Source organism: Ursus arctos, unplaced genomic scaffold (genome assembly GCF_023065955.2).
Source record: "Ursus arctos isolate Adak ecotype North America unplaced genomic scaffold, UrsArc2.0 scaffold_6, whole genome shotgun sequence".
NCBI classification, from domain to species: Eukaryota; Metazoa; Chordata; class Mammalia; order Carnivora; family Ursidae; genus Ursus; species Ursus arctos.
In genome coordinates, this window is record NW_026623078.1 from 14,293,152 (window position 1) to 14,306,103 (window position 12,952).

The 12,952-nt window shown below is 36.8% G+C and overlaps 1 protein-coding gene across 1 annotated transcript in view; it reads left to right on the forward strand.

Moving 5' to 3' along the window:
* Window positions 1-12,952, forward strand: part of RP1 (RP1 axonemal microtubule associated) — a 345,533-nt gene that overhangs the window by 84,417 nt on the left and 248,164 nt on the right. The window contains exon 4 of the mRNA XM_044390380.3: window positions 1,556-1,719. Coding sequence (XP_044246315.3) covers window positions 1,556-1,719 — 164 coding nt within the window. The remainder of the gene's footprint in view (window positions 1-1,555; window positions 1,720-12,952) is intronic.

The following is a 12,952-nucleotide window of genomic DNA, read 5'->3' on the forward strand; positions in this document are numbered from 1 at the left end:
TTCCCTATTGATTTGGTCCTTGTACATTTAGCAAGTATTGATTCTCCCCTGAACTGTTTTTGCTTGCATTTCTAAGAGAGTAGAAGCTGAAGAGCTTTATTTCATTTTATTCAAATAAGCACTAACATACTAGTCTACAAAACACAGCTAGAATTTTCCTAGTTCTTTAGTTTGTAATTGCAATTTAACTATTTTTGCCATTGTTAAAGATAGCGTATTTTCCTCTTTCAGTTTTTAAAAATGAGGTTTTTATTTACTAACTGATTGTCTACCAGGATGATTGGTAGCCTAACTTGGTTTTTTGCCATGTGTTAGAAAAATAAAGTAGAATTCCCTGTTTCAAAGTAGATTTTTAAACACATGCATTAATTTAACATATATTCATTGTACCATATAAATAAAACTTAAATTTAGGATTTCATTACTATTTGAATGATCAAAATGGGAAATAAACTTTAGTTTATTTATTTATCTTTTTAAATTTTTTTTATTACATTATGTTAGTCACCATACAGTACATCCCTGGTTTCTGATGCAAGGTTTGATGATTCATTAGTTGTGTATAACACCCAGTGCACCATGCAATATGTGCCCTCCTTACTACCCATCACCAGTCTATCCCATTCCCCCACCCCCCTCCCCTCTGAAGCCCTCAGTTTATAACTTTAGTTTGGACATGGGAGAGAGAAAACCACAATTTAAAGAACAGAATGTAATTTAAATCCATAGTTCTGACGTTTTTGCCTCATATTCTTACTTCTTTTATATAATCGAGTATATTCCCTAATTTCACATTATTGCACTTTTCTCTTTGATCAACTCTTGATGTTTTTTTCCAGAGAAACCTAACAAAGTTAAATTGAAATCCTAGGAAGTAATATCATACCACTATCAGTGTGCTATAATGTTTAGTTAATCTCAGTTATATTCACCATGAGCCTATATTTTTTAGCACTGTTTATTTGTTGCTGGGATACAAAATTTATTTAACATTTGTGGAACTCAGTTACTTCATCTATTGATGAAGGATACTTAAAACAATAAGTGTAGAAATTGCCAGATGACTTCTCAAATCCCTTCTAATTTATCTGATTCCATTTTTTATGATTATATAAATTATTACATAATTTTTTACTTTGGAAAATAAATATCTAAACTCAGAAGATCTTAAAATGTATAATTCTGAATGCACATATTACATGGCAGAGCTAACAATATTGGAAATATATTGCCAAAATACAGGGAACTTTAGAGAAGTTATATAGCAACTCTCTTGGAGTCCAAGCATGACCAAGTATAACAGGATAATTGTATGTCTTTAACTTTATTATTAAAGATCTAGGAAATATTCTCACAGTTACATTGTAGGACATAGTAATTTTATTGGGTATTTTAAAAACCAAGTCTAAATCTTGTGTGATAGTACTTGCCAAAGGAGATGGCAAAGAGTAAGTTATGTCTTTCTGAACTCTCCTGGCTTTATGATGACCAGCTCTTCTGAGTCTTCTGTTTTTATAAGTTGCTTTAATGCTGTGTGTTATTTGTGCTTCTGTAGGTGGTAACTGGAAAGTTTCCATAATCACCGGTGACTTTCCAAATTCAGGGACCAGCTCACAGGTTTATATTATACTGTATGGACAACATAGAAGTTCAGCTCCTATATATCTTTATGGAACAGATGGATCTCAATTTCAGAATGGCCATGAAGACATATTTACTGTAAGTAATAAAACTGAGTGAAACCTGTTAATATAAGTGATACAGGTAGTTGGTACTTTGGAATGAATGCAATCTATCAAATTGGTGCTTTCCGTTATAACACCCACCACGTGTCCTGTAGAAGATCAATCAAAAGTAATTCGGCAGTTTTTGTTCATCCAGATTATACACAAGTAAAACTGCAATATGGTAAGAGACAATAGCTGGAGAGAAATACTAGATGGCCAGCTTCTGTTGTTTCTGTACTTGTGGCTGTCAGGAGCAAGGGCTTATGCCTTTTTGGCTGGGGCTCAAACAGATCAGGGTCAAAGTCAAAGTTGCAAAGGAAAAAGTACAATTATCAAATAAAGGAGAGCAATGAAGTCATAATTAAATTATTAGTTCATTACTAGACACACTGAGATCAAGATAAGGGAGAAACAGAGGCAGCAGGGGAGACCAGTATCAGACCAGTTGTTAAACTAAAGTCAGAAAGATTAGCAACCAAAGAAAAGATTTGAAATGAGTCAAGCACTTTGCACTTTATAGGTATTTAATAATATCTGTTGAATGAATGATTGGATGCATAGAGAGATTATTTTAGACTGGGTAGAAATAGAGAATAAAATCACAATCAGAAAAGAGTATCCTTAGGTATCTCAAATCATTATAGAATACTCATTTCCATGTGGTCCTGGGTGTTTGGTTTACTACAATCTGTGTACTCAGGTGACAGATGTCACGGGAGAGGCTGAATCATTTGGAACCAAACTAATAGTTTAGTTTGAACTATCCTTTCCATAGTTTCTATAGAGTCAATATTTAAAGAAACTCTTTCTTGTGTTGAAAGGCACTACAAGTAAAAAATGAAGATTTTATTATTATTTCGCATGTGTAAGAAATAGTTTTAGAAGTGACTACACCAAAAGAGTCTAAGTTGTTTCTGTTGTTGTTCTGCTATTATATTATTTCATGTGTACTTTTAAATCAAGTTATACATATGGTGTATTCAGGTAAATTATTCCGAATTCTGTAGTAACAAAGGAACAACTTTAACTCTTCATTCCTGTTTTCTTCTCCACAGGAAACCATTTTCATAGTTTGATGCTTCTTTCTTTCTCAGCACTGCCACCTACATTTCAGCTCTTTCTGTTGTCTTGTTCTTTCTTTCTTTCTTCTTTCTTTCTTTTTCTTTCTTTCTTTCCAAATGTTAAAAAGCTTTGAGTTCTTTCTTTCTTTCTTTCTTTCTTTCTTTCTTTCTTTCTTTCTTTCTTTCTTTCTTTCTTTCTTTCTTTCTTTCTTTCTTTCTTTCTTTCTTTCTTCTTTCTTTGTCTTTCTTTCTTTCCAAATGTTAAAAAGCTTTGAGTTCTTTCTTTCTTTCTTTCTTTCTTTCTTTCTTTCTTTCTTTCTTTTCTTTTTTCTTTCTTTCTTTCTTTCTTTCTTTCTTTCTTTCTTTCTTTTCTTTTTCTTCTTTCTTTCTTTCTTTCTTTCTTTCTTTCTTTCTTTCTTTCTTTCTTAGATTTTATTTATTTATTTGACAGAGATAGAGACAGCCAGCAAGAGAGGGAACACAAGCAGGGGGAGTGGGAGAGGAAGAAACAGGCTCCCAGAGGAGGAGCCTGATGTGGGGTTCGATCCCAGAACGCCGGGATCACGCCGTGAGGCAGACGCTTAACGACGGAGCCGCCCAGGCGCCCCTTGTTCTTTCTTTCTTGAGCCCTAGGACCTATACATTTGCATCTTGTTTGAAGAAGTGATGGCTTCTTTAAGTTTAGTAACTTGTTGATTTTGATCATAGTTTTCACTCATTCTGATGAATTGGTTTCTTGTAAGTATTCTTAGGTTCTTTTGCTTTTCCTTCTTTCCTTTTTCCTTATAGTTTTGTTGAACAGATATTTTCTCTTTCATTGTGGTAAAATCCAGAAAATAAAATTTACCATTTTAACCATTTAAAAGCTTGTCATTTAGTGGGAGGTAGTATATTCACAAGGTTGTTCAACCACTACCTAGTTCCAGAACATTTTAGTTACTCCAAAAGGAAACCTCATAATACAGCCTCTTCATTTCCTTTCCCCCAGCCCCTAGCAACCTCTTATCTACTTTCTGATTTTAAGGATTTGCCAATTCTGGATATTTCATGTAAATAGAATCATATATGGCCTTTTGTGTCTGTCCTCTTTCACTTAGCGTAATGTTTTCAGTGTTCATCCACGTTATAGCATGTATTAGTACTTCTTTCCTTTTTATGGCTGAGTAATATTTAATTGTATGGAAACACCACATTTTGTTTATGAATTCATCTGTTGTTGGATATTTGGGTTGTTTCTACCCTTTGGCTGTTGTGAATAGTGCTGCTATGAACATTTGTGTGTAAGTAATTTTTTATTTAACACCCGTTTTCATTTCTTTTGAGTATATATGTACTTAAAAGTGGAAATTCTGGGTCATATGGTAATTCTATGTTTAATGTTTTGAGGAACAGCCAAACTGTTTTTCACAGTGGCTCTATTATTTTATATTTCACCAGCAAAGTATGAGTGTTTCATTCTCCACATTCTCACTAACATTGTCGATTAGAAAAATTCTAGTTAAACCTCATGGGTAGGTGTGAAGTGGGATCTTATTTTCATTTTGATTTACATCTTCATAATTAATGATATTGAGTATCACTTTATGTACTGTATGCTATTTGTATATCTTTGGAAAAATATCTATTCAAATGCTTAATCCATTTTTAATGAGGTTGTTTTTCTTTTGTTGTTGAGTTGTAAGAGTTCTTTATATATTCTGAATACTAGACCCTCATCAAAAATAAGATTTGCAAATATTTTCTCTTATATTGTAGGTTGTCTTTTCACTCTTTTGGTAGTCTCCTTTGATGCTTAAGAATTTTAATTTTTAATAAATTTTTTAATTTAAATTCAATTTAGTTAACACATAATGTTTTATTAGTTTCCAGGGTAGAATTTAGTGATTCATCAGTTGCGTGTAACGCCCAGTGCTCATTACATCAAGTGCCCTCTTTATTTATTTTATTTTATTTAAAAAATTTTTTTTATTATGTTTCAAGTGCCCTCTTTAATGTCCATTACCCAAGAACCTCATCCCTCCACCCAAATCCCCTCCAGCAACCCTCAGTTAGTTCCTTGTAGTTAAGAGTCTCTTATGGTTTACCTCCCTCTCTGTTTTTATTTTTCCTTCCCTTCTCTATGTTCATCTGTTTCATTTCTTAAATTCCACATATGAGTGAAATCATATGGTATTTGTATTTCTCTGACTGACTGATTTCACTTGGCATAATACCCTCTAGTCCCATCCATGTCATTGTAAATTGATTTCTGCTCTAATCTTTATTATTTCTCTTCTCCTGCTGGGTTTAGGCTTTATTTTCTATTCTTTCTCCAGCTCCTTTAGGTAAAAGGTTAGTTTGTATATTTGAGACTTCTCTTGCTTCTTGAGCAAGGCCTGTATTGCTATATACTTCCCTCCTAGGATTGCCTTTGCTACATCCCAAAGGTTTTGAACTCTCATGTTTTCATTTTCATTTGCTTCCATGTATTTTTAAAATTATTTTTAAATTTCCTGGTTGACCCATTCATTCTTCAGTAGGATGTTCTTTAACCTCCATGTATTTGTGGTCTTTCCAAAATTTTTTTTGTGGTTAACTTGAAATTTCATAACATTGTGGTCTGAAAATATGTGTGGTATGATTTCAATATTTTTTTACTGGTTGAGTCCCGATTTGTGACCCCGAATGTGATCTGTTATGGAGAATGTTCCATGTGTACTTAAGAAGAACGTGTATTCTGCTGCTTTAGGATGAAATGCTCTGAATATATCTGTGAAGTCCATCTGTTCCAGGGTGTCATTGAAAGCTTTTGTTTCCTTGTTGATCTTCTGCTTAGAGGATCTGTCCATTGCTGTGTGTGGGGTGTTACTATCTTTACTGTTATTGTATTATTATCAATGAGTTTCTTTAATTTTGTTATTAATTGATTTATATATTAGGTGCTCCCAAGTTAGGGGCATAAATATTTACAGTTGTTAGATCTTCTTGTTGGATAGACCCCTTTAACATGACATAGTGTTCTTCTTCATCTCTTATTACAGTCTTTGGTTTAAAATAAAGTTTGTCTGATACAAGGATGGCTACCCCAGCTTTCTTTTGATATCCATCACTATGATAAATAGTTCTCCACCCTCTTACTTTTAATCTGAAGGTGTTTTTGGGTCTAAAATCACCTTTAAGCAGTATATTTGATGGGTCTTTTTTCTTTTATCCATTTTGATAGCCTATGTCTTTTGATTTGGGCTTGATTCCATTTACATTCAGAGTAATTATAGAAAGATATGAATTTAGTGCCATTGTATTACCTGTAAAGTCACAGTTTATGTAGATCGTGTCTGTTTCTTTCTAGTCGGTGTTAGTTTTGATCTCTCTCTCTCTGCTCAAAGGGTCCCCTTTAATATTTCTTGCAGGGCTGATTTAGTATTCATGAATTCCTTTAGTTTTTGTCTTGGAAGCTCTTTTTCTTTCCTTCTATTCCGAATGATAGCCTTGCTGGTTAAAGTATTTTTGGCTGCATATTTACCCCATTTACCATGTCGAATATATCATGTCAGTCCTACTGGCTTGCCAGGTCTCTGTGGACAGGTCTGCTGCTAGTCTTATGTGTCTACCATTGTAGATTAAAGACCTCTTGTCCCAAAGTACTTTCAGGATTTTCTCTTTATCTTTGAAATTTGCAAGCTTCACTATTATGTGTTGAGGTGACCTTTTTTGTTGATTTTTGAGGGGAGTTCTCTGTGCCTCTTGGACTTGAATGTCTGTTTCCTCCCCCAGATTAGGGAAATTCTCAGCTGTAATTTGTTCAAATAAGCCTTCTGCCCTCTTTTCCAGCTCTTCCTCTTCTGGGACTCCTATAATATAGATATTATTTCCCTTTATGGAATCGCTGAGTTCTCTAAGTCTACCTTCATAATCTAATAGTTTTTTTCCCCTCTTTTTTTCAGCTTTATTATTTTCCATAATTTTATCTTCTGTATCACTGATTTGCTCTTCTCCTTTGTTCATCCTCATTTTTATGGCCTCCACTTGGGACTGCATCTTGGTTATAGCATTTTTAATTTTGGCCTGACTAGATTTTAGTTCTTTTATCTCTACAGGAAGGGATTCTCTAGTATCTTCTATGCCTTTTTTCATGCCCAGCTAGCACATTAAAATTGTTGTTTTAGGGGCGCCTGGGTGGTGCAGTCATTAAGCGTCTGCCTCCGGCTCAGGGCATGATCCCAGTGGTCTGGGATCGAGCCCCACGTCAGGCTCCTCCCCTAGGAGCCTGCTACTTCCTCTCCCACTCCCTCTGCTTGTGTTCCCTCTCTCGCTGGCTGTCTCTCTCTGTCAAATAAATAAATAAAATCTTTAAAAAAATTGTTGCTTTAAATTCTAGTTCAGACATCTTGTATCCATATTGACTAAATCCCTGGCTACAGGTACTATCTCCTGTTCTTTCTTTTGGGATGAATTTCTCTGTCTTGTCATTTTTTTCCAGAAAAAAAAGTGGGGGAGAAAAAAGAAAAAAGAAAAAGCAAAACAAAAACAACAATCACAACAGTAACAGAAAACTTCAGGAAGTGTTTCTGGTGTATGCTGTATACATTCTGCTGTTGTTTTGTCTGCTCATTCCCACTGGTCTGTCTTCTACAGAGTTCATCCTTGCTTATAGTGGGAGTGTTTGGACCTTTAACTAGGTGTGCTTTGATTTGTTTGCTAAGATAAGCCTGGAAAAGAATAAAGAAGAAAAGAAGGAAAAAAAAGTAAGGAAAGAAGAAAAGAAAAAAGAAAGGAAGAAAGGAAGAAAGGAAGAAAGAAAGAAGCCAAGAAAGAAAGAAGCCTGATCTTAAAAATAAGAGAAAGAAATCAGCCAACAAATGAACAAAAAATTACAAGCCCGATACCAAATACATACATACATACATATATGTGAATGATTAAAAAATAAAAAAATAAGAAATAGAAAAATTAAAAATCAAAAATTAAAAAAATTAAGGGGAAAAAAAAAGGAAATAAGCCAGGTCCTATTTCCATAAGAAGCTGATGTCTTGGGCCACTTTTTAATTACTAGACTTGATACATGTGGGGGGGTCTGCATTCGTCCTCTGAGTGAGAGGCCTGCTGGGCTAGCTCACAAACCGATTTGCCCTTGTAAAATGACCCTGCCAGGCACAGGGGGTGGGGTTTGATGTAGCGTTCTCCAGCTTCCACTGGAGGCAATGTGTTTCTGAAGTCCTCCTGTGTTGGTGGGTGGGGGGAGGGAGGGGTGGTGGAGGAGGAATATGGCATCGCCCCACCCTCTGGTCCCTGGGTACAGGAATTCCTGGTCACCACTGTTCAGGAGGAAAAGTGAACAATCTGTGTCTCGGGCTTTAGTCACTTCCCTGCCTTTAACCTGTCTGTTTCCTGACCATTGGTGCACCTGGCACCACAGATCTCCTGTATTTTATCTGTGGCCCGTGTCTCAGATTAAAAACTCCCAAGTTTTACAGGGTTTTGCAAGATGTGGACCCCTGCCCCTCTCCCAGAGGAAAGTGTCATAGTGTGCCCAGCACTGCCTTGTCCCAGAAGAGCAGTTGCATAGTGCGCACAAGGTGGCTAGAGTTTATTGTGACGCACATGGAAAAGCTGCAACCAGGTTCTGCCACCTGCGTGACTCAGTCCGTGACTCTGTTCTGTCCCAGAAAAGCAGTTGCACAGAAGCTTGAATCCATTGTTGCAGACAGTTAAAAGCAGTGGCCAGGTTATTTGCAGTCTGCCCGTGTCTCCGCTTTCTGCTCAGTTCTGTCCCAGAAAAGCAGCCACTCTGCGTGCGCTTGGTGGTTTAAGCTTATTGTGGCTTACAGTGAAAAGCTGCTACAAGGTTATCTGCCCTCTGTGCACACCTCTGTCTCTGCCGTTGAACACTGCTCAATGGCTTCCAGCTGGCCTTTTGTCCGTGGAGAGGCAAAATATGCTCTTCCAAATGTACTCAGGGAAGGGGAGTGATCTCTCCCAGTGTGACCCAGGGGACCTCTTCACTGAAGCTTATTCTGTGATCTCTACCTGCTCTCCTCTTTCCTGCTCTCTCCCTCTCCCTCACTTTGCTCTGTGAAAAGGGTTCCCTCCCCTTCGTGGCTCCATGACTTTCCTCTCCCCCAGTTTACGCCTTGGAAACTTGGATCTGCCATGCTGTCTCCTTCCAACTGTGCAGATTGTTTTCTTAATCCTCAGATCCTATTTATAATTTTTCAAAATAGTTGGATGTTGATCTGTCTGTGTTCAAGGCATGAGGCAAGCTCAGGGCCCCTCTACTACTCCACCATCTTAAATCCTCCCTCTATACCACCTCTTCTTTATCCATTCATCTATTGATGGACACTTGGGCTACTTCCATGTCTTGATTATTGTAAATAATGTTGCTGTAAATGTAGGGGTGCATATATCTTTTCAAATTAATGTTTTGGTATTCTTTGGGTAAACACCCAGTAGTAGAATTGCTGTATTGTATGATAATTCTATTTTTAAATTTTTAAAAGATTTTATTTATTTGAGATAGATTGGAAGAGCACAGAGGGAGAATGAGAGGGAGAAGCTGACTCCCCACTGAGCAGAGAGCCTGATGCAGGGCTTGATCCCAGGACCCTGAGCTGAAGGCAGATGCTTAACTGATGGAGCCACCCAGGCACTGCTCTGTTTTTAATTTTGAGGAACCTTCATCCTGTTTTCTATAGTGGCTGTCCCAATTTATGTTCCCATCAACAGTGCGTGAAGGTTTCTTATCCTTGTCAAAACTCGTTATTTGTGTTTTTCATTTTAGCCATTCTGATAGGTGTAAAGTGATATTGTGATTTTAATTTACAATTCCATGATGATTAGTGATGTTGAGGACTTTTTTATGTGTCTGTTGGCCATCATTATGTTTTCTTTGGAAAATGTCTATTCAGGTCTTCTGACCATTTTAAAATAAGATTATTTGTTTTTTTTTTTTTTTTTTGGTGTTGAGTTGTGTAAGTTCTTTATATATTTTGAATATTAACATTATCATATATGTTATTTGTAAATATCTTCTCCCATTCAGTAGGCTTCCTTTTTGTTTTGTTGATAGTTTACTTTGCTGTGCAGAACCTTTTTATTATGGTCTAATTCTAATAGTTTATTTTTGCATTTGTTTCCCTTGTCTGAGAAGAGCTATCTAGAAGAATTTTCCTATGGCCAATGGCAGAGAAATTACTCCCTGTATTTTCTTTGAGGAGATTTGTGGTTTCAGGTTTCACATATAGGTTCCTAATCCATATTTATTTATTTGATAGAGAGACAGCCAGCGAGAGAGGGAACACAAGCAGAGGAGGTGGGAGAGGAAGAAGCAGGCTCCCAGCAGAGCAGGGAGCCTGATGTGGTGCTTGATCCCAGGACTCTGGGATCACGCCCTGAGCTGAAGGCAGACGCTTAACGACTGAGCCACCCAGGCGCCCCAGCTTCCTAATCCATTTTGAGTTTATTTTTGTGTATGGTGGAAGAAAGCAGTCTAATTTCATACTTTTGAATGTAGCCATCCATTTTCCCCAACACCATTTGTTTAAGAGACTGTCTTTCTTCATTTTATATTCTTGCTTCCTTTTCTGTAGATTAATTGACATATAATTCTGGCTTTATTTCTGGGCTGTCTCTTCTGTTTTGTTGATCTTTGTGTATATTTTTTTGTGCCAGTACCACGCTGCTTTGATTACCACAGCTTTGTAATTTGTCTTAGAATCTGGGATTGAGATTCCAGCTTTGTTCTTTCTCAAGACTGCTTTGGCTATTCACAGTCTTTTGTTCCAAACAAATTTTAGTATTATTGTAGTTTGGGAGAAAAATGTTGTTGGTTACCCAAAAACAGGGTCTGTTGGTTGCAGCATTAAGTTCACTTACATTTAAAGTAATCACCAATAGGTATGTACTTACTGTCATTTTGCCCATTGTTTCCTTGTTGTTTTTGTAGTTTTTCTGTGTTCCGTTTTTCTTTTCTTGCTCTCTTTCCTTGTGTTTTGATGACTTTCTTTAGTGCTGTATTTGGATTCCTTTCTATTTATTTTTTTGTGTGTCTACTATGGGTTTTTGTTTGTAGTTACTATGAAGTTTATATGTAACATCCTAGGTATATAGTTGTCTATTTAAGTTGATGTTTATGTAAGTTCAAACATTTTCTTAAAGCACTATATTCTCCCCACTGCCTTACTATTATTATAGATATATAGTTGTGGGTATATATAATTGATTTTTACTACTTTTTTCTTTTAACCTATATAGTGGCTTTATAAGTGGTTGATCTAGTACCTTTATTATATGTTTGCTTTTCTTTTCTGCTTAAAGAAGTCCCTTTAACCCTTCTTGTAAGACTGGTTTAGTGGTGAAGACTTGTAAGACTGGTTTAGAGGTGACTCCCTTACCTTTTGTTTATCTGGGAAACTCTTATTTCTCTTTCAATTCTGAATGATAACCTTGCTAGGTAGAGTATTCTTGATTGTAGGGCTTTTCTTTTCAGCACTTTGAATATATCAGTTCACTCCCTTATGGCCTAAAATGTGTCTAGTAAAAATTCAGCTGATAGTCCTATGGGGGTTCCCTTGTTATGTTACTAGTTTCTTTTCTCTTGCTGCTTTTAAGATTCTCTCTTTATCTTTAATTTTTGACATTTTAATTATTATGTATCTTGGTGTGGACCTCTTTGTGTTCATCTTGGGGCTCCCTGTATCTCCTGGACCTGGGTGTCTGTTTCCTTCCTCAGATTCAGCTGTTATTTCTTCAAATAAGTCATCTGCCCTTTTCTCTTTCTTTTTCTAAGACATCTGTAGTGCAAATGTTAGTACACTTGATGTTTTCCCAGAGGTCCCTTAAAATATCCTCCTTTCTTTCTTTTTTCTTTCTTTCTTTCTTTCTTTCTTTCTTTCTTTCTTTCTTTCCTTTTCTTTCTTTCTTTCTTTTTCTTCTCTTTTTTATTATGTTTGGTTAGCCAAAATATAATACATCATTAGTTTTTGATAGTGTTCAGTGATTCATTAGTTGTGTATAACACCCAGTGCTCATCACAACAGGTGCCCTCCTTAATACCCATCACCCAGTTACCCCATTCCCACATCTCCCTCCCTTCTGTAACCCTCAGTTTGGTTTCTGGAGTCCAGAGTCTTTCATGGTTTGTTTGTCTCCCTCTCTGATTTCTTCCCATTCAGTCTTCCCTTCCTTCCCCTGTGGTCCTCTTCACTATTCCTTATGTTCCACAGATGAGTGAAACCATATGATAATTGTCTTTCTCTGCTTGACTTATTTCACTTTGCATACTCTCCAGATCCACCCATGTCGATGCAAATGGTAGGTCTTCATCTTTTAAAAAATTATTTTTTTCTTTCTGTTGTTCATCTTGGGTGATTTCTACTATCCTGTCTTTCAGGTCACTGATTTGTTCTTCTGCATCATCTAATCTGCTTTTGATTCCCTCTAGTGCATTTTTTAATTTCAGTTATTTATTCTTTAGCTCTGATTGGTTCCTTTCTAAATTTTCTGTCTTATTATAGAAGTTCTCACTATGTTAATCCATTTTTCTCCTGAGTTCAGTGAGCATCTTTATGACTATTACTTGGAACTCTTTCTCAGGTAGATTGCTTATTTCAGTTTTGTTTTGCTCCTTTTCTGAGGTTTTATCTTGTTATTTCATATGTAACATATTCCTCCATCACCTCCTTTTGCCTGACTCTGTTTCTATATATTAGGTACATGAGCTATGTCTCCTGGTCTTGAAGGAGTAGCCTTATGTAGAAGGTGTCCTGTGGGGCTTAGAAGTGCAATACCCCCTGGTTACCAGAAATAGGTGCTCCAAGGGTATCTCCCGCATGTGCTGTGTGTGTACCCTTTTGCACAGCTGGGACATGACTGCTGTGGGCACACTGGCGGGTTGGACTGGCCTTTGGCATGGGTGGCTGAGAGGCCTGGAAACAGCTGCTGTGAGCATACTGGTCAGTGGGATCCACTTTGTGGGGGTTATGGTCCTAGCTGAGGCTACCTGTCAGGGGAGATGAGGCAAAAGGCTCTTTGGAAGGGCATCTGCCAGGGGTTGCAGTTTGAGTGTGGTGGGTCTGCAGGAGAATGCCAGGGAGGGTGAGTAGTGCTAGTAAGGTAGATGGATAGTGTTAGAAATGGTGCCCATCAGGCCTGGATCTGCTAGTAGAAGAAGTATAAGAAAAATAG